This window comes from Aplidium turbinatum, chromosome 2 (genome assembly GCF_918807975.1).
Source record: "Aplidium turbinatum chromosome 2, kaAplTurb1.1, whole genome shotgun sequence".
In the NCBI taxonomy this organism is placed as follows: Eukaryota; Metazoa; Chordata; class Ascidiacea; order Aplousobranchia; family Polyclinidae; genus Aplidium; species Aplidium turbinatum.
Window position 1 is genome coordinate 24,652,602 of NC_137473.1, and position 21,645 is coordinate 24,674,246.

The window sequence follows — 21,645 nt, forward strand, 5'->3', positions numbered from 1 at the left end:
CGGCACCAAGCGGATGAAATAATTTATAGGCAACAACACAATAAAAAGTGGCAATTCATACTTTTGACCCTGGTGACGTCCTGTCTTTGTGATTGAAAATATCTGTAACTGTAAAGTACTGCTAGGAAGGAGTTTCCAACAAGTTTTCTCACTCAGCTAATAAGATTTTCAATGAAATCATTGCTTGTGTTTGTTTTTGCCAACATTTTGATTGGATATGATTACATTGCATGCCCACTAATTTTTCATTTTGATTACTTCTAGCAAGTTCTTTCTCATTAAATCGTATTTCCAAAACGGTAATTTCGATAAACATGCTTGTTTTTTTAAATATTAGTTCAATTTCAACTGCAAAGCAGTAAGCAAGAACTAGTATTTTGTTTAAGCAATGCAAAAAGCATTTGGTGCGGTATATGCCATTATTCATAGCGTTTTACCACTTAGCTATCGTTAACACAATATTTTATGGGGTGACGTTCTGATTAAGACGTCGAAATAAAAAATAAGTTGATATAGTTTGTACATCGTTTTCAACTTTCTGGAAAAAAATCCTTCTTTTGAAATCCATGCCCCAGCCCGCAAAACTGGTCTTTTTTACATTGATTCAACATCTGCAGACATTGAATCAATGTGAATAGAACCAGTTTTGCTGGTTGGGTAGGCCTACTTTTGTTATTTGTATTAGCTTGAATTATTAGTGGAACTCATCAGCACCGTTAAACATAAAAAGTACGTCGCTCAATGAATGAATAGCTTATAAGGTCTTTCATAATCAAACTTTGTTTTAAAATAAATTTTTAATTTTATTTTTCCCTTTATTCTTTGGTGTTAGCCTAATGTTAAGAGATATTTCAATTCAAACTGCAGATTATGGAATAAAGCTTCTTTTCATTCAAAGAAATTCATTTCGAATACGCTTTAAGCTTATAAGCTATAGCCTACATCAGCAATCTAAGCATTTTTAACAACACACATGTTATGCCACAGACGCTACAAGTAAATAATCTTTAACCTACAGTACCATATCTGTATTTATCTTTGGGTTAATGAGCTGGTTTAGCTTATGGCAGAAACAATGCACTGAATTTGGCTACAAAGGCAATTGAAAAAGCTTTTGCAACTTTTTCAAATTAAACAGTGTAAAAATCTTCTCTTCCTACCATACCGCAAAGCTATTGATGCTATACGCTAATTACCTCTATTTTGAGATGTGAACAAATATTAGATGGGTGGAACAATCCACCCTTTCCTTCATTCCACCCTTGCCGCGAGAAATAACCACCCTCAATAATTTCCAACTCAACCTTTCCACCCTCCTTGTAACCAACAATTTGCGTGTACTGCAATGATAACAAAATTGAACAGGTTCAAAAATTCAATTATTTGGGCTCAATACTGAATCCAAGCACCCGATGTGAAGAAGAAATTAGACGACGCATTGCATTATCAAAGTCAAGTTTCAACACTATGGCAAAAATCTTTAAAGATCGAAAGCTCTCCAAAACCTTAAAAATTCGTTTGTTAAAATGCTTTGTTTGGTCAATTTTGATGTATGGATGTGAAAATTTTGACATATCATGGAAGCAAGTTTGTTTCCTATCTTGACTCTTTGTTGCTAGTGTAGATATTTTAGTGTAGCCTAATGTTTACTAAATGTTTATTCATCGACTTGGCTGAGGGTGGCTGCTTGACTCGAAGACCGTCATGGTCACTTCGCAGCTTCCCGTTGTGATTTACTTATCAACGATGCAGTGTACATTTGTTATTTTTCTTTGTTTCAATTGTGTTCGTTAAGCGTACTGCATCATTTAGTGATATTGCTGTTATAATATTGCACCACAAAATAAACCAATCAATCAATCAAACACTAACGGCAAAAACACGAAAAAAACTTGAAGCTGCAGAAATGTGGTTTTACCGAAGAATTCTTAAAATTCCATGGACAGCTTTTCGAACCAACAGAGCATTTCTCCAACAGATGGGCCAGGAGCAGCAGATACTGAGATCTTCAGAAATGCGGCAGCTGAAGTTCTTAGGTCACATTATAAGGAAAGGCGAACTTGAAGATTTATCTTTAAGTGGAAAAATTCTAGGAAAACGGTCAAGAGGAGCACAAAGATTCACATTTTTGCACAATTTTCAACCACTTATCAAAAACCGTACTAAAATTTGGCAAGAAGCACGAGATCGATCAAACTGGAACATCATTGTACATCGAGGGCTGTATCAGTTATGATACCTAAAGAGAAAGAATTAACAGTTAGTAGGCTATTTTCTTTTCTTGATAGAGTGGCAGTAATTTAGTTTTCATTTTAATTATCTTATTTTGTCTAACTTGGATTCTATTCAAGTATTTTGTGGGTGCGCATCCCCAGTTGATAATTCCATATTGTAGGTGCGAGTGTAGCCTACAGTACAATGCTATAATAAATATTGATGAGAACTTTTCTAGAAGTAAATTTTCTAAGTTTACTCAGTAGGCTACGCCTGAAGAAGAGGATAGTTTTTTCGAGATAGTTCTTGCTTACCTTTGTGTCATATTTTAAGCTGATTATTCTATTTTGGTGTCAAGCACGTCATAACTTTCGCGTTTTGTCGCTCCTACTTTTTCTAGACCTCTGTTAAGTTTGGTATATATTGTTATTTGCTGTGATGGTCAGAAATATAAACAAACTGTCCTTAAAATGCGTTGCTCGTACGTACACCCTGTGAACTGAATCAGAGAACCTTGCGGTTTCTCTCGTGCATAAAGGGGGGGGGGGGCGCTTAACCAACTGAGCTATCGGGACGAACCGCAATCTGAACATACTTTTAAAAAAGCGACTCGCAATTTGAAGGCAGACTAGTGATTTGAGAGGATGATTTGATTTTCAGACGTCAGCATAAATTGTCGGTCGGAGGTCCTATGAAGTTAGTTCTTTATGGGCCTACTGTTTGTTTTCCAGATTTGAATATGGAGAACTGCTTTGAAGTAGCCTACATTGCTCAAGCTCATATAGTTACATAGCCTACTCCAAAAATTAAAAAATTACTTTTGTTTGATCTTGCTGCTTTTTTGTTTATTTTACTAAAATATGATTGTTCCGGCGGGTCAATTGCCCTCTTGTTTAGAATTGAAATTGTGATGAAATCTTGTTTAGAATTGAAATTGTGATGAAAACTTGTTTAGAATTGAAATTGTGATGAAATTTTGTTGACATTGAATTTGCGTTGTTTCTGTGTTCTGCGTGACGTTGCTTGCCTGGTGGCAAAGAGATTTCACAACTGATTATCGCCTTTTGCTGCGTGCCGGGAGCCGTTGTTTCTGGACACAATTTTGCCTGCCTTTGTGTTGAGTTTCATTTCATTATCGAAAAAAGCAAGCTAGAGAAATGAATGTGTACCACGGATTTAAGTTGTCGTGTTAAAGCCAATGTAAGTTTATACAAAATCAAGTTTTTATCCCAACTCACTAACTCAATAAATAAATCAAGAAACAATTGCAATTATGATTGAGGCAGACCGAGGAGGGATTGTAGGTAGGCAGTGAGCACCTACTCTTGTAACCAATGATATTTATCCACAGACCATTCGGGGCAGACGTTTTCACCATTATTGAAGAACAAAAAGATTAGGCTTAAGTTCTATTTGAGCCTCATACTAAAATTCCGAGGCAAGGTTTGTCAGGTTGTCTTTGTTGAACTGACGGAACTCAAGGATTAAAGTTGTTTCAATACGCTATACCACTTGACTATTTATTTTTTGGATTCCTGTTGAAGAAGATATAGCCTAAGCAAACTTCGGAAGCAGTTATTACAATTTGCTCCTGTTATACACTAGGCCAGGGATGGCCAACTTCTCGTCGATTGTGATCGACTAGAAAATTTCTTAATCACTAGCGATCAATCGGTCGGTGATAAAGTCACTAAACAATTTTTTTCCAGTGACACCTTTACTGTAAATGCATTTACATTTATCACACATCCACCATCGTCAGCACAGAGCAGTCTATTCATGTTTCAGTTAATTTGGTTCTTTACAATAAAACACGAGAAGAATAATTATGTTCTACAAGTAAATTTACTTTAAATTTCTTCTAAATGAGTCAGTGAAATATTAGAGTCATCATGTTGTAGGTAGGCTACTTCAGCTTGCCGTTATCATTACATCAGGTGTCTAAAGCAATCGTCCAGGTGGCGGTCGGTTAGCACAGCACGTTGCTTTTTTTGATTACGTTCACAAATGAAAATGCAGATTGACATAAATAAGTTGAACCAAAACTAGAATGGATGTGTTCCGCACATCTTTCGATATTGCACTATTTTGCATCAACAACAAACCACCAGAAATCATCTTCGGATGCTCGAACCTGCAATGTCTACATTTCCACTTCAATCGTACCTACGTACCTGTTTCCAACAAAAATATTTCATTTATTTTGAGAGAAATTAGTAGAGAGTAGACACAATTAAATCCGACTTGAACGGGTATGAGACGTAGTCGACTATTTCTTCGATTTCATGAAAAACACTAAATCGAGATTCAAAATCATGAAAAATAATTTTTATTTTTCAGCAATGGATATTTTGGATTTTTTATGGATTTTTTATTTTTCGACAATGCCTGATAAATCTGGAAATGATCGACAACCCAAGAAAACTTTCGACAATGCCTAACAAACCTAACAACCACTGAATATGTTCGACAATGCCTGGAAATCCTAGACAATGCCTGGAAATTCCCAACAATGCCTGAAAGTAGCTACCGGTACTCTACAATGCCTGACAACTCCTGCAAATGCTCCACAACCCCTGAAAATGCTCGACAACCTCTAAATATGTTCGACAATCCCTGAAAATGTTCGACAATGCCTAACAAGCCTGTCAATCACTGATAATGATGGACAATGCCTGAAAATCCTAGACAATGCTTGGAAATTATCGACAATGCCTGAAAGTAGCTACTCTACAATGCCTGACAACCCCTGCAAATGCTCGACAACCCCTGAATATGTTCGACAATGCCTGAAAATGTTATATAATGCCTAACGAACCTGTCAACCACTGATAATGATCGACAATGCCTGGAAATCCTGGACAATGCCTGGAAATTCCCAACATTGCCTGTGCGGGAATTTTATATGAAGGGTATGATGCGGGGATCGCCACACCTGAATGTAGCTACTCTACAATGCCTGACAACCTCTGAAAATACTCGACAACCCCTGAATATGTTCGACAATGCCTGAAAATATTCGATAATGCCTCACAAGCCTGTCAACCACTGATAATGATCGACAATGCCTGGAAATCCTAGACAATGCCTGGAAATTCCCAACAATGCCTGAAAGTAGCTACGGTACTCTACATTGCCTGACAACCACTGAAAATGCTCGACAACACCTGAAAATGTTCGACAATGCCTGAAAATGTTCTATAATGCCTAACGAACCCGTCAACCACTAATAATGATCGACAATGCCTGGAAATCCTAGACAATGCCTGGAAATTCCCAACAATGCCTGAAAGTAGCTACGTACTCTACAATGCCTGACAACCCCTGAAAATGCTCGACAACCCCTGAAAATGTTCGACAATGCCTGAAAATGTTCTATAATGCCTAACAAACCCGTCAACCACTAATAATGATCGACAATGCCTGGAAATCCTAGACAATGCTTGGAAATTCCAAACAATGCCTGAAAGTAGCTACTCTACAATGCCTGACAACCCCTGAAAATGCTCAACAATGCCTGAAAATGTTCTATAATGCCTAACAAACCCGTCAACCACTAATAATGATCGACAATGCCTAGAAATCCTAGACAATGCCTGGAAATTCCCAACAATGCTTGAAAGTAGCTACTCTACAATGTCTGACAACCCCTGAAAATGCTCGACAATGCCTGAAAATGTTCGACAATGCCTGAAAATGTTCGACAATGCCTGAAAATGTTCTACAATGCCTAACAAACCCATCAACCACTGATAATGATCGACAATGCTTGGAAATCCTAGACAATGCTTGGAAATTCACAACAATGCCTAAAAGTATCTACTCTACAATGCCTGACAACCCCTGAAAATGCTCCACAACCCCTGAATATGTTCAACAATGCCTGAAAATGTTCTATAATGCCTAACAAACTCGTCAACCACTGATAATGATCGACAATGCCTGGAAATCCTAGACAATGCCTGGAAATTCCCAACAATGCCTGAAAGTAGCTACGTACTCTACAATGCCTGACAACCCTGAAAATGCTCGACAATGCCTGAAAATGTTCTATAATGCCTAACAAACCCGTCAACCACTGATAATGAGCGACAATGCCTGGAAATCTTAGACAATGCCTGGAAATTCCCAACAATGCCTGAAAGTAGCTACTCTACAATGCCTGACAACCCCTGAAAATGCTTGACAACCCCTAGAAATGCTCCACAACCCCCCGAGAAGCCGACAATGCCCGACAATGCCCGACAATGCCTGACAATGCCCGACAATGCCTGACAATGCCCGACAATGCCTGACAATGCCTGACAATGGGTATTTAGAGGTACCGGATTGCAGTGTAGCAATCAAGCCAAATTTCAAACTTATAATTTTATATCGGATTCAACCACGTTTTCACGTTTTGTTGCTTTTTCTGTACTTCAAGCTATGTTTTAGCATGGGTTGTTTTTCGACATGATGTTCAGAAGTAAAAACAAACTTAACAGTGTTTCCTTTTAAAAAAGGTAAACATTGTTGGCTAACCTACACCGATTACTTATACATACTTTGTCTATAACAACACAGCTAAGTGTTAGAGCCCCCCCAAAAAATTTTTTAGGAATGCACCCCTGATTAGGATATGGTAATTATATTTACAGCGAAAGGGTAAATGCTCAAGAGGTGAAGATGCAAGCATAATGCTAGAAGTTTTCAGTGATATCTGGGCTAATGCAGTTAAAATATATCACATATAACTCCATACAGAAATGCAGAATGTCATCAGGCTGTAGGTTGTTAAGGAAATTACGTAGTATGGTAATCATTCAGCCACACAGGGGCTCTACGCATCCGTCTTGGTCGTTCTGAAAAGCTACTTCTGGGGTAGCTTTCGGAGTGTGCGTCATGGTTGTCAAGTGGGGTTATACTGTTTGGTATATCTAAGAGCAGGTCGCTTTTGTCGATACGAAGGTGGACCCTGTTCCTTTTATTCCTTGTGCCAGAAGCGGACTCGATTATGTAGGTGCGCGAAGAAGGTATTGCGGTCACTCTCCCTCGTTCCCAGCTTGTACTGGGTGGGCTTTGAAAATAAATGGCAGTGGCTATTTGACCGGCTCCGGTCTTTGAATTTGAAACACTATTTGACCGGTCATGACGTCACTACATAAGCACTTTTTTCTTTTTCTCTTTCAAAGCAAAAGACGATAAGCGCTTTAAGTTTTAAATTCAACACGTTTTCTTCAACTGAGTCCGTGGCGCATACGTAACGTCTCGGACTTCCATTCTAGAGGGAATGAGTTTTTGTTTTTTTTATCTACAAAAGGATACAAACTGATATGAATCTGAATGAATCAACAAGTGAATAAAAAAGTTTCAAAACGAATTAAAAAAGTTTTTTCTAGTCTTTTTTTAACAAATTCCTTTCATTTCTTAGCACAAATTCTCTGAAAAAATCACGCCTTCTAAATAATAGGCTGTAAGATTACGTTTCGCTGAAGTCCGAAGTTAAAAATTAAATCCAGTCTCATTGTCGCACAACAATCAGTCAAGTTTCAAATCATCATCTCAACCAACCCTTCAAGACAACTTTCCACTTTCACTTTAGTACTTTACTACGCTACGGCTACGCTGAAGAGGTCGGGAGATCGAAACACTGGCCTTTGTCCGTAGTTGCTTTTCATAATGTCTTTTTAGACATTCTTTTTGGGTCAATAATGTCTTTTTAGATATTACTTTTAAAGAAATAAAAAGGAGTCAAAAGGCATGTAAATTTCACTCTGTGTGGAGCTACATGTACTTGAGAGGTTAACTGTTATTCTTTTATTCACAAATTAAAAAAACTTAACTTTATTACTCACATTTGGAAAGATTTAAAAAAATGGGCTGTAGGCTACTCAAATTAAAAATTGACGACAAAAATGCACTTTGGGTCAAAATTTAGTTAAAAAAAAAAAAACGCTTCTGGATAGTATCGAACTCATTCCCTCTAGAATGGAAGCCCGAGACGTTACGTATGCGCCACGGACTCAGTTGAAGAAAACGTGTTGAATTTAAAACTTAAGGCGCTTATCGTCTTTTGCTTTGAAAGAGAAAAAGAAAAAAGTGCTTATGTAGTGACGTCATGACCGGTCAAATAGTGTTTCAGATTCAAAGACCGGAGCCGGTCAAATAGCCACTGCCAAAATAAATTCGTTGTCCAATTGGAAATGGACTCATATCACGAGCGTTTTTATCATAATTCCTTTTTGTGGCATTTCTGCGATTAAGCCTTTTTTCGGTGTGCATGGTGTTGCTAGGTTTGGTGATTATAGATATCACTGATCTAAGTTTTCTGCCAAAGAGGATCTCTGCTGGGCTGATGTTTACGTCTTGGCGCGGCGTGTTCCTGATTTCAAGCAGGGCTTGGTATTGGTCGGTTTGATTGAGAAATGTGCGCTTAAGCATGGTTTTTACACATTTAACCGCTGACTCTGCTTTCCCGTTTTCTCGTTGATGGCCTGGGCTGGAAGTTATATGGATGACCTGCCAATTTTTGCAAAATGCGTTAAAGCCATCAGACATAAACTGTGGACCGCAGTCTGATACCACACATTCGGGAATGCCGTATCGCGCAAAATGCTTTTTTAAGCAGCTTATAACTTGTCTGGTGGTGGTTGACGTCATCACGTCGATTTCAATGAAATTAGAGTAGTAGTCGACCGTTATTAAATAACTCTTTCCTTGAAACTCACACAGATCAATATACCAATTTTCTCCCATGGCGCCGTTCCTTCGTTGTGTTGTTTGAGTGTCTCTTTCTGGTTGCTTGGTTTTGTTTGTTGACAGATTATACAATTGTCTGTCATTTGTTTTAGTTCTTTTGGTAATCCTATCCAAAACACGGTCTCGCGTGCTCGCCGCATCATGCTGTCATAACCTAAATGCGCAAGGTGTAAATTGTCTTTGATCTCGCGGCGCAAATTTTTTGGGATAAATATGCGCTCTCCCTTTAGTATTAAATTCTTTTCTTGCGTCAGGCATTCTCGAAGCGAAAAATAAGGTTTGATGTTTTCAGGGAGATCATTTTTGGTAGCTGGCCAACCTTCTGTTATGATCTTCAACAGTGTTTTTGCTTCGTCATCGCTTTGCATGGCCTGTTTTACTGCAATTAGACGTTCGTCTGGTATGTCCTCTAAGACGTTTAGGTTCATTATGTGATTCGGTTGATTCTCTGAGTCGTTAAGTTCAGGGAAGGCTCTACTTAGAGTGTCGGCAATGACTAGGCTGGCTCCAGGCATGTATTTGAAATCAACATCGTATCTATTCATGCGCATCAGCAGGCTCTGTATCCGTTTGGGGGCCTGGCTTAGTGGTTTTTTAAGTATGGTTTCGATAGGTTTGTGGTCGTTGTGTATTGTGATTTGTCGGCCATAGGTGTATTGGTCAAATCGCTCCAGACCAAATACGACTGCTAATGTCTCTTTCTCTATTTGTGCCCAATTTCGCTCAGATTTTGTGAGGGCGCGAGATGCATATTCGACAGGTTGATCGTCCTGCAAGAGAACAGCACCAAGTCCATCCTTGCTGCTGTCCACTTGTAGAATCACTGGCTTTTGCGCGTCAAAATAGGCCAGTATTGGGGGTTGCTCGATTTTCTTTTTAACCTTTTGTATTGCCTGCTCACACTCCTCACTCCATTCCCACTCTACGTTTTTTCGGGTCAGTCTTCGTACGGGCTCGAGGTCGTTTGCCAGATTTGGCATGAACCTCGATAGATACTGAATCATGTGGTATCTATCGAGGACAAGATAAGACACCGTTTAGGTTTTGCAACGCCTCTATTAGTCTTTTTTGAAAAATTTCGCTGCTTACTTTGAGACCAAATGGAAGTCTATTCCACCGATAGCGACCATGCGGCGTGATCATTGTTGTTAGTTTGCTCGCTTCTTCATCTAGTTCAATATGCCAATAGGCGTGTTTTACATCGACCTTTGAGAATATTTTGGCATTTGTTAAGGAAGGTAAGATGTCGTCAAGCGTTGGCAATTTGTAGTGTTCTCTTTTTAATGCTGTGTTTAGTGGCTGGGGATCGATGCAGATACGTAAATCCCCATTCGGTTTTTTTACTATTGCCATTTGACTAACCCAGTCTGTTGGTTCATCAACGGGGGATAGTACGCCTTGCTCTACCAGCAATTCGAGTTCGAGTTTGACTTTCTCTTTGAGCGCGACTGGCACATTGCGACAGGGTAGGGTTCTAAGTTTTACCCTTGGGTCTACTGTTAAAGACGCACAATCGATGTAACCCAGTTTTGTGTTACTTACATTGGCGATAAAAGCATCATCATTAATCGAAATCAAATTCAAGTTTTTAACTGTGGATAATCCTAGAAGACAGTTCAAGTTATTATCTACAACAGTGAATTTAACACAGTAGGTTTCCTTAGTTCTCGGATTGATAACATCGAGTAGGGCCGTACCTGCTGGTTTGACTGTCGTTCTATTCCACATCGTCAATGTTTGTGTAGTCGGAGTTATCTGACTTCTTTTTACAAAGCGCTTGCATATGGTGTTGACGTCAGCTCCGGTGTCTAGCTGGAAACGGACTTCCTGTTCATTTATATTGAGTAGTGCGGTTAGTCCTCGTTTCTCACTTCCTTGTATAGCACACAAATATGCGTCTTCTTCTTCAGAGTGCACGCTTGGTTCCATGTTGTGGACCTGGTGTAGGCGGCTTCGGCATTTTACTGAAAAATGATTTCTTTTCCCGCAAGTGGAACACGTTTTTCCATACGCTGGGCACATGCTTCTGTTGCGGGGATGGTTTTGGCCACAAAAATCACATTCAGCGCTTTTCTCATAGCGTGAAAAGCGTCTCTGTGTTGCCTTGTTGGAATGGTGTTGTACAACTTTGTGTATGGACTCAGCAGGCTTTGTTTGCAATTCTTGCAATTGTTTGTGCGATGCTTCACGGGCTCGGCAGATTTGTATTGTTTTGTCAAGCGTGAGTGTCGCTTCGCATGAAAGCTTCTCTTGCAGCGCCGTCGGGACAGACAGTATGATTTTGTCTCGCAAAGCCCTGTTTCTGTCTGGAAATTTGCAGTGTTCGGCTTTTGCTTTCAATTCCGTCAGGAATGCGTCGAAGGGTTCTTTATACTCTACTTTGTAAAACCTCAATGTGGAGATAACATCGTTCTGTTTTGGGCTGCAATATTTTTCAAGTTTTTCCAGCAATATTTTCGGATCGTCTTTGCTCTCTTCTGCGGTATATTCAAAATGTCTCATTTCCTGGATCATGCTCCAACCTGCGCGTTCTTTAACGATTGCTGTCTGCACCTTGTTGTCATCTTGATATGCTTTGGTCGTCAGCAAATGGATGTCCACCATTTCACGCCATTGGTGATAGGACTCGGCAAGGTTGCTGTCCAGTGGATCCAGTGGTGGGGGCAGTCTATGTTGGCGATCTGACATCTTGTCTGTCTATGACGCTGGTTCAATTTAACCTTAGTGCCACCCACTTCTATCTGTATGTCTTCGATTTGCTGACGCTACGGCTGAGTTCAAGAATCTTACGCTGCCACCATGTTTATTATGTCTCGAGCTTTATTGCGAACGTTGTTGATACGAAGCACTTCAGTAACAGAATGAAATCGTGTCACAATAATGGCGGTAACGGATTAGCTCACGTGGTCATAGAATAGAAAAAGGCGAAGTGACTGATCTCTGGACAGGTATTGTGTTGCGTAATGATATGATGTCATCAACATTTAGTGTTTAGTGTTAGTGTTTAGCTGATAACAATGTTTAAGCATTAAAAAAGTGTTCTGGACAAATTAAAAGTATGGATACCATAAATTTATCAACATTTTCTACAGAAAGAAGACTTTCTTCAAGATCAAACAGGTAATTTCAATGATTAACATTCTGGTCAATAACAGAGCTGGTGTACAAGTCTCTGCTCCACTGAAAAATGCCATGATGTCATAGATTGAAATGAATCAAAAAAGACAGAGTGAAGTGTGTGCATGGCTTCTTCACAACTTTACCTTTGCTTTGTCATTTTCTAGCTCTACCTTAAAGGTTAGGCTTTAGGTTGAGAATATAGCCAACGAAAGGTGAAGCATTGATTTGAAAGCATAAAACTGAGCGTAGTGGAATGGCAATGCTATTAACTTCCTATATTTTTTGGTCAGTTTCAATTTATAACATCATAGTATTTTCACCAAGGTGGAAACTTGTACACCAGCTCCATTGGTAAATATTTTAACTTTAATTTTATGTTTTGTTGTCATTCAAATAGGCATATCTGCTATATCTATGACGCTGTAGATATAGTCGTTCCGTGCCAAAAAAATTGTATCTGCGGCTATCTGATTGAGCATTTACACGATGTCAATTGTCAACACAACCATTTTCATTGTTTCACTTTGAAATAAGGCTGTGGCTATATTTACACTATATAATGTAATAATAGCCTCAATAGTGTTGCCAGATAAGGAATTCTGCCCTAATTTGAGAAAAATTTAAAGCTGTTGAAATAAAAAAAGGTTGTGGCTATATTTACACTATATAGTGCAATAATAGCCTGAATAGTGTTGCCAGATAAGGAATTCTGCTCTAAGTTGAGAAAAGTTTAAAGCTGTTGAAAACAAAAACTTGCATTTTGGAAATTTTGTTTAGTCCTGGGAAGATCAAAACCCTAATCTTATTCCTAACTCCTTACCTTAACCCTTTCTAACTTTAATCCTAACTCTGGCAACACCTGATTGTGGAAAAATAGCCACTTCCATAAAAAAACTTGCATTTTGGAAATTTTTTAATCCTGGGAAGATCAAAACCATAATCTTATTTCTAACTCTCACCCTTACCTTAACCCTTCCTAACTTTAGTCCTAACTCTGGCAACACCTGATTGTGGAAAAATAGCCACTTCCTTGAAATAAGCATTGAAAAATTCACGAAATCAGCACCGTTTTTAAAATCAATGGAAATATTGAGGGCATAGGCGCCGACTTTTATTTTTGCACCGGGTGGCGGATAGCACAATATGGCAACCTAAACATTTTCAAATTGCATGTTTTTGTTTGATTTTTACTAATCATATTTCGTAGATGCAATTGTTTTTTCACACCTGATTTGTAGCTCGATAACTTACAAAGCAACTTTAAAACAAAGCACAGAAGATATGTCGTGAATTTTATTGTTACGTTGCTGCTCTGACATTTAACATTTGGCAAAAGTCTTTTTGCGAACAGCAGCTCTGTCAATCCAACTGGTCAAGTTGTAACAGTGAAGCTTCAGCTTGATAAACATTTAAACTTATGACGTGGTTCAATCGCTGTTGCGTCATGGTAGATCGCAAGTAGATTTTTATGCACCTGAGTGCACTAAACGATCGCTCCGCCTCGCAGGTGGTGAAAGGCAACGATAAGTATATTTTCACAATGCAGACCACGTTTGGAAGCATTAATGAAATTGTTTCATTGCTTGCAAATATATCAAGCAGTTGCGACATTGTTGCGAATCAGACAAACTGCTCTATCTTTGCATCTATCGTATTTCTAGCCACGGGAATTCGCTCTCCCACGATTTTTTATAGCTTCTCCCTTCAACAGCGATTATCCTGCTTGTGCTCGGTTTTTCCACCTCCCTGATCGTGCTAACACCTTTTGGCAGTGGCACACTTTCGTTTCGTTCAAGCGTTTGGTCACTTTCATGCTGGCTGAAAACCTGACTAGACGCAACAAAAATGACTCAATAGAGGGCTGCAATTTTGAATGCTTTTTCGGTGGCATCTTTAAGCTGAATAAAGCTGGAATGTCAGCGAAAGCTTTTACTGGACGACTTTTTGTAATTTTTTCTATGATGTAACCAGCAACTCCTATGTCAGACCAATAAATTCCCGCCTCACAGTTTGTCACACATTCACACGCAATATTACTGCATGAAGTAGATAACAAAGTAGAAATTAAAGCATGAAGTAAATGACAGTACACTCCAATTGAAATCGGAAAATAATTCAAAATGCAAAATCTTGAGTAATCGAAAAAGGTTGCTTTTATTATTGGGAATTGGCAGGGGGTGTAGCTTTCCTCGAATAGAATCATGTAAACGTGTAAATTTGCAGAACGTTAAAACTACTACTATATTATACTAATTTTATATTTCTAAGTATTTCATAGCTGTCATAATTTATAGCGATATTATGAGCAGTTTAAAATTTTTCAAAAAGGATTTTTGAGGGAGGCAATGGAAAGATCGTATTTTATTGATTAATAAATCCCATTGTAAACCTAACAAATGTAACAATGACTTATGACAAGTAACAAATAAAACGATCGCAACAACAACAAGGAAAAAACTCGTAGCCACGTGTTGCGTAATCTTCAAGTAGCGTGCTTGACTGCTTGATGTCACGCGAGTATCATGTTTGTGACAAAAACTACCATTTTCTTCGCAATACTGTATTGGTTCACCTCTTGCTTTACGTTGACTTGAAGCGAAAACCAATGATCAAAAAAATATTTAAACGTCCGTTCAAATTACATTTATTTGCAGTAAGTAATGTAACCTAAACGGGTTGGCTTCCACCCCGCCACAGCGGTAGGCCACCCCGTAACTCCGTAAGTCGGCGCCAGTGATTGAGGGAACGGCATTTTTCATGCTTAAAAAATGGCCGTCTTTTTATGGTATTGTTTGGAAGACTCTGAAAGGATTGGGAAAAGCATAAAATTTGAAATGTTTCACATGAATTGACAAAACACAGAAAACAGCCATTCCAATACATTTTGTTTTAGTTTCCCCCTCTCCATGTACAACAAGTGTTGAAGTTGCACAGAAAAACAAGACCACTTTCAATACCACAGCTATAGATCTTCTAATTCTAACTTCCCACACCAATCGGCATGTATTCCTTACAAAAGTACTGCTGTAAAATTTTCAGCCACAATTTAGCCTAAAGTCGGTGGGCTCACTTGTGGCATTATAGGCTACAATGCAGAAAATGCAATATTTGGAGATGGAAGAAATTTTTGAGAGAGAATGGAAGATTTATATGATGGAATGGAGATGAGATGGAAGAAAATCTCAAGATGGAACATTCAATTCAATTCAATTTATTTTTTGCTGTTGGCGCAAACATGTACAAAACGGCAAAGTAAACATACGAATTTGAACCCAACAAAAGGGAAAGATGGCAAAACCCAAAAGTTTAAAATGTACATCGATAAAACAGTGTTACCACTATCTTAAAATTGCACAGCCACCAAACCTAGAAGCGAAATAGAAAAAAAAAACTTTAATTTTTGGGAAAATAGTCCTACAATTACAATTAACACTTACAAGTGCAAGGGCGATTAAACTTTTTAACACAAAGGAAAAAATCCAAAAGGTGACAAGTTTCCTGAACTTTCGCTTTGTGAGTCATCAAAAGCATTTAAAAAAAAGTGATGCTATAAGAGACTCAGTAAGGCAAAATTACAGGAAACCGGCTCAGAGTGACCGCACAAATTTAGAAAAAAAGTAAAAAAAGCAAAAATACGATTAAATATTTAAAAAAATACATAGGCTACATAGCCCTATTACATTTTTTTCTTAGTTTTACAAGAAAACAAAAACGTGCATAGCCTACTATACAATTTTATTAAGTTATTAACACTTGCAACAAGGGCGATTTAAACTTTACCAATTATAAGACGTGAAAAGTTTCCCAAGCTTTTAAATTATGAAGTCTCAAGACAATTAACAAAATGAAAGTGTGATGTCATAAAGGAATGAGTCAGAGTGACAAAAAGTTACACAAAACCGGCTCAGTGTGACTATATGAATTCAGAAAAACAAAATAATAAAAAGTGAGATATAATTAAACAAAATAAAAAAAAACATAGGTGCTATTTACTTTTTTTAGATAAAGTTGGATTAATCAAATTCAATTCAAAATTTCCAAAGCTTTATGAAAATCACTAATAAAACAAGTTTTTTGCAATTTAAATCGATTTAGCCTACAATGTCACCAAAAGGTAGCCATAAGTGATAAAAAGTTAAAAACAAGTATTTAAAAGCAAATTAAGAAGAAAAATTATGTTATTTTAACAGTTTGCACAAAAAATCAAAGCTACAAAAAACAGGTACGATGATACGAATTTCAGTGCATTATAATTGATCTAAGCACGTCTGGCAACACTACTTTCAAAACACAGGAGGCTAGTAATGAACATTTGTTTAGTGACAGTTTAATCATAAAAATTTAGTATAATTTAAAGTCCTATTTTAATCATAATGAATTGCAAATTTGTCTAGAACAGTTTACTTTTTACAAGAGTCAATGTCCATTTTTAAGCCCACTTCATGTCTTTATCCACTTGTTGTTTCAGCAAATTTTTAGCATTTCTTCAAATCGCTTTTTTTTCAACAACTCCTGATCAATTTGGAAATTCTTTTCTTCGCAGTAACCACAAACAAATCCTTTCATCAAATTTTTCCAACTTAATGTGTCTCCAGGCCTTGATTATTTATTTTTCAATTTTTTAAAATTATCTTTTATTGCAAAACTTGCTTCTAAAAGATTTTGTGTGGTCTGTGCGATTGTAGAAACCTCTGCGACTTGTTAACAGACGACTTGTTAACAACATGGAATTTTTCATTTTGTGCCAATCCCATACCCTGGCTAGTGGCTAAAAAAAGATTTAAATAATCAGATTCAAGACCTTACAAGTTACATTTGATCTTGATACTTTTGCAAAACAATTTTACTGAAGCAAAACACTATTACTTAAAGGTTACTAAGTTTACCAGCCATTCCTAGGGTTTGTTGTGTCCCTACTAATGAAGAAGTAAAGAAACTCTATTGGTTTATTAAAACGTTTTTGAAGCAGCAGAGAATTCTCTGTGAGGACTTTACCAACCAGGTTCTTTTTGCAACTCTATCATTCTGTGTTGTCTTCTGAAAGACCAAAGATAGGTCACATTGAGAGTTTGTGACTTCGTTTTACAGATAGAGCGCAAAACTGTTCAAGCTATTTATCAGCAGTGTGTGAAACAAAACTTGCCAACAATATTCAGACAAGTAACAAGTCGAGAGCCTGCATGTTCGACTCCAGCCACTCGCACTTGCTGTTGTTTCTCTGGGCAAGAAACTTTACGATAATTGCCTCTACCTAGTGATCGATTTCGAGTAATGGGTAGTACCAAATTTAAGTCATAAGTAAAGTAGACAACCGGAAACAGACATTGCTGTCGGCTGCAGCGTGGGTCAGGTGTATGTCGGAAGGCGTACACCGATGCATAGTGCTCAAGTCCGCTTTCCCGCAATGCAGGATAAAGATATAACAAACAAACATGTTGTGCAATTTTTCATATCTTTATCCTGCATTGACCAACAAAATTAAATGACTGGGTTCTATTCTAATTTTGTGTTTGTCCCGCCTATAACAAAGACCGCATTGTGCACACCTGCACAATAAAGTGATGCTTTGTCTTTTTTGCTTTTTATGAGGTTTTGGTTTGGTTATATTGATTTATCTTTATCAACTTTTGGATTTATATTGTAGCTGCAATTGTCTTACTGCGGTTAGTTTGGTTGGTTTTGAATCTGTAACCTCAGACTGACAAAGCCTTAATCTGTTATTCCTGGTAGTTTCGCATACTAATAGAGGCTTTTGACACAAGGCCGGTTACCGAGATTGACAGAGTAGAGGTTTCGATTGTTGAAGTATTTTGCCAGAGAATTATTCCATCCACTAGGTACCACTAAATAGAGAGCAATCGTTAGGATGTGTTGCTCAAGCACGCACTGCGAGAGTCGAACCAATGTCGTTTGATCTTGAAGCTTCTTCGTTCACGAAGTCAAGCGCAAACCATTGAATGTACTATTGGGGCAGACAATCTATCTGAACTAGCGGTGGTTATGATGAGTGAAGTTTACTGCATTGTGAGAAACCCATTTCAATCGTTAGGATTTTGAAATACATAAATTAAATAGCAGTTCATTTGTTGCACTTTTGACCTTGATAATGGGCTAATGGCACTATCTTTTCATATTTTGCTTTGGTAAAGTAAGGTAGTGTCTTGAGGGATAGTTTTTGCTTCACTAATTTTGAATATATATTTAGTGGTGAGAACGAAGAAACAGGGACAGCTGATTTGGTTAATCAAGCCAGTCGTCTTAACAGAAGAAGAAATGCCAGTGTTTCAGAGGTATTTATTTCTAATCACTTATTGTGATTTTTATTGCAATTTTAAAACAATGCAAACAAATGTAGTGTGTTCTTTATATGTTATACTAGTACTGGTAGCAAACAACAACAGCAACAAAGCAGCAACAACCAAACAATTGCTTTAATTAGTCATGCCAGCAAGGTAATGTTAACAATAATTAAAAAAAGACTAGAAAACAAAATTGAACACGAATTAGCTTCTGCACAGGCTGGTTATAGACCCCGCAAAGGAACACAAGACGCAATATTCAATCTTAAAATGCTGATAGAGAAACGAAGAGAACGGAATCTTTCAACTCATTTATGTTTTCTAGACTATCGAAAGGCTTTTGATTCAGTGAAGCACCAACAATTGTGGACAATTCTGAAAGGTTATGGCTTTCCTACGCATATGATCAATTTAATCCGAAGCCTGTATACTGCTCAAAAAGCAGCAGTAAGAACTGGAAGTGTCCTCACCGAGTGGTTTTCCATTGGAAAAGGTGTCAGACAGGGATGCATATTGTCACCATATCTTTTCAATCTTTATACTGAACACATAATGAGAAAAGTTTTGGAGAATTTTTATGGCTCAGTGAAAATTGGAGGAAAAGTGGTAACCAACTTTCGATATGCTGACGACATAGTGTTGGTCGGTGGAAGTGTAACGGAACTGCAAAAACTTTTGAATAGGATCAAGTCAAGAAGTGAAGAATATGGTTTGCAATTACATCCCACAAAAACAAAAGTGATGGCCATAAGTAAAAAAGATGAAATTTGTCCAAGCTTATTCATTGGTGGTAATGTTGTTGAAAGTGTAAGTAATTTCTGCTATCTTGGCAGTGTCATAACTGACACTTATGATGATAGCGCGGAAATTAGTAGGCGAATTGCTATGGCAACAACAGCTGTGACATCACTTACAACGGTGTGGAAACAGAGATCAATTGGTAAAAACACCAAATTAAGATTGCTGCGAACTCTCGTTTTCTCAATTGCCACATATGGATGTGAAATTTGGACATGCAAAAAACGTGACATTAAAAAGTTAAAAAGTTTTGAAATGTGGTGTCACAGAAGACTATTACGTATCAGCTGGATGGAAAGAAAAACAAATGAATTTGTTTCCCAACAAATAAACGATAAATGGAGTCTGATAAACAGTTCATTAACCTTGGAAAATTTAGATATTTCGGACACATTGCAAGAAGCAACTCGTTGGAAAAATCAATGTTAACTGGGATGGTGCAAGGCAAACGAACAAAAGGACGACAAAAAATGAAATATTTTGACAATTTTAAGCAAATTATAGGAATAAAAAGCATGCCGGAAGCACTAATAAAAACAAAAGACAGAACAAAGTGGAGGCAGTTCATATGGGAGATCACAGCTGATCAAACATGATCAATCTGTTGAAGTACCGGTACTCCGGTAGTGTAATAGTGTTATTGTTGTTATGATAATGGCGGCTATTTTGAAGGAATTTTGTATTGGTTGCTCATGGGATCTGTGCTATGCCAATGATTTAATGATGATTGCGACTAAATCAATGCTTTAAAGGACAAGTCTGGAATTAAATGGCCTGGAAGTTAACATTGGAAAAACTAAAGCAGTGTACAGCAAGCTTGATAATGCAATACCCTGGTGAGTGGTGGACAGGTCAAACTATCCATCTGAAATCTGATAGAAAGGAGTTGGTTGAAACTCAGTGCTATTTTGGAGTTGTCAGCATTGGGTTTACCATCGCTGCACCAATTTCTCCAAGTTATGTGTTGAACCTCAGTTCCAATCAAGAAGATGTAATTGTTAATTGCTGACCCACATGTCATGCCTTTAACCATTAACGTCGGTGAAGGTATACTATTACTAATTACTATAGACTAGAAGAAGGAGTGTAGGTAATTGAATCTTTCTGTTACTTTGGTGATGTGATTGATTAATTAGGACGCTGCTTTGGTGCCACCACAACATGCGTCAAATTGGCATGGAAAACCTTTCGCAAACTTTTTCCTGTTCTCACGATCAGTAGCATCAGGTTAGTTACATATTTGTCCGTCATAAATGTGCTGCCATATGCATTCGAAACATAGAAAGTAAAAATTTAAGGGATCGATTGACAAGCAGGTCTATGGCTGAACTAAGGCAAGTACTATTACTAAGCAGTATTGTTCATTCATCTGAAAAGTATCCATACTGCGTTCAGGTTGCTTGAGGGTCATTGGACATTTGGATACCTGACTGGGTGTGGCCCAATAATATCATGTTTCACAAAGTTCTTGGTGTGATTGTCCATGGAGGTCAGAAAGAAAAGTAGATGCACAGCGTAAACAAGTACCTTCAAGAGTTGTGACTCCTACCAAACTGCGTGCCACCGTGGTGCATGGAGATTAGAAGTGCAATCCGCCCAAAACATTGGAAGCAACATGACATGATGTCAATGTCCAACCCTCAAACTTCATGAATCCAGATATAAAACTGAAAACTGGTAGCAATAGTTTGCACTGTCAAAATTTATAGCGTTAATCTACTTCTTTCGGTTTCTGTGCTTGTTAAACCTTTGTCACTGTACAAAAATTCTTAATTGATTTTCAAAGTGTATTGATGACATCAACTTGGAAATAATTCAAGTATTTAATTCAGTGGAATGGTCCAAATAGATGAGTCTGCTATTGAATTTGCCAATCTTGTGGATTATACACTACATTATTCAGATTGTCCCAGAATTCTGTAAAGGTAGAAAAGGGTGGAGCAAGTCGCATCTTGTACACTATAAAACTTTACACTTTGGTGTTTATTTTGTTGTCTGAGACAAACACGTAGCGGCATGTATATAGTAAAAAATATCAATTTATTTCTGCAGTCTATCAGTGTTATACGCACTAATAAGAGAGCAATATACACAGCTGGTCGACCACCATGGTACAATGAACAGGGAGAATTGAAAGAAGCATTTATCATTGGTTCGTAAAAATGATTTTTAAAATTCTTGAACATCTGTGCTATATCGTACCCGCACGTGTTGCAAGTACACACCTTAGTTTTATTTGGACAGTTCAGGCCTCGAAATTCCTTTTTGTTGACTGCGGACAAACGTGTCCGGTCTGAGCAGCTATCTAGGCGGAAAATTAAGTCTCACAGCGGACACACCAGTTTTAGAGTCGATTGTCATGCTTAATCACTTTATCTTGATAATTCTTCACCATTTGAGAACTATAGCTACGGTTTAGAAGGCTTGTTAAAATTGCATTGAAGTCACTCAAAAGGCTTCATCAGACCGACGACGT

The 21,645-nt window shown here is 37.8% G+C and overlaps 1 protein-coding gene across 1 annotated transcript in view; it reads left to right on the top strand.

Annotated features, from left to right (window-relative positions):
- Nucleotides 1–11,949: 11,949 nt before the first annotated feature.
- LOC145765152 (uridine-cytidine kinase-like 1) overlaps nt 11,950–21,645 on the top strand; it is a 48,734-nt gene continuing 39,038 nt past the window's right edge. The window contains exons 1-3 of the mRNA XM_082576928.1: nt 11,950–12,072; nt 18,278–18,362; nt 21,222–21,321. Of these exons, the coding sequence (XP_082433054.1) occupies nt 12,011–12,072; nt 18,278–18,362; nt 21,222–21,321 (247 nt within the window). The 5' untranslated portion in view covers nt 11,950–12,010. The remainder of the gene's footprint in view (nt 12,073–18,277; nt 18,363–21,221; nt 21,322–21,645) is intronic.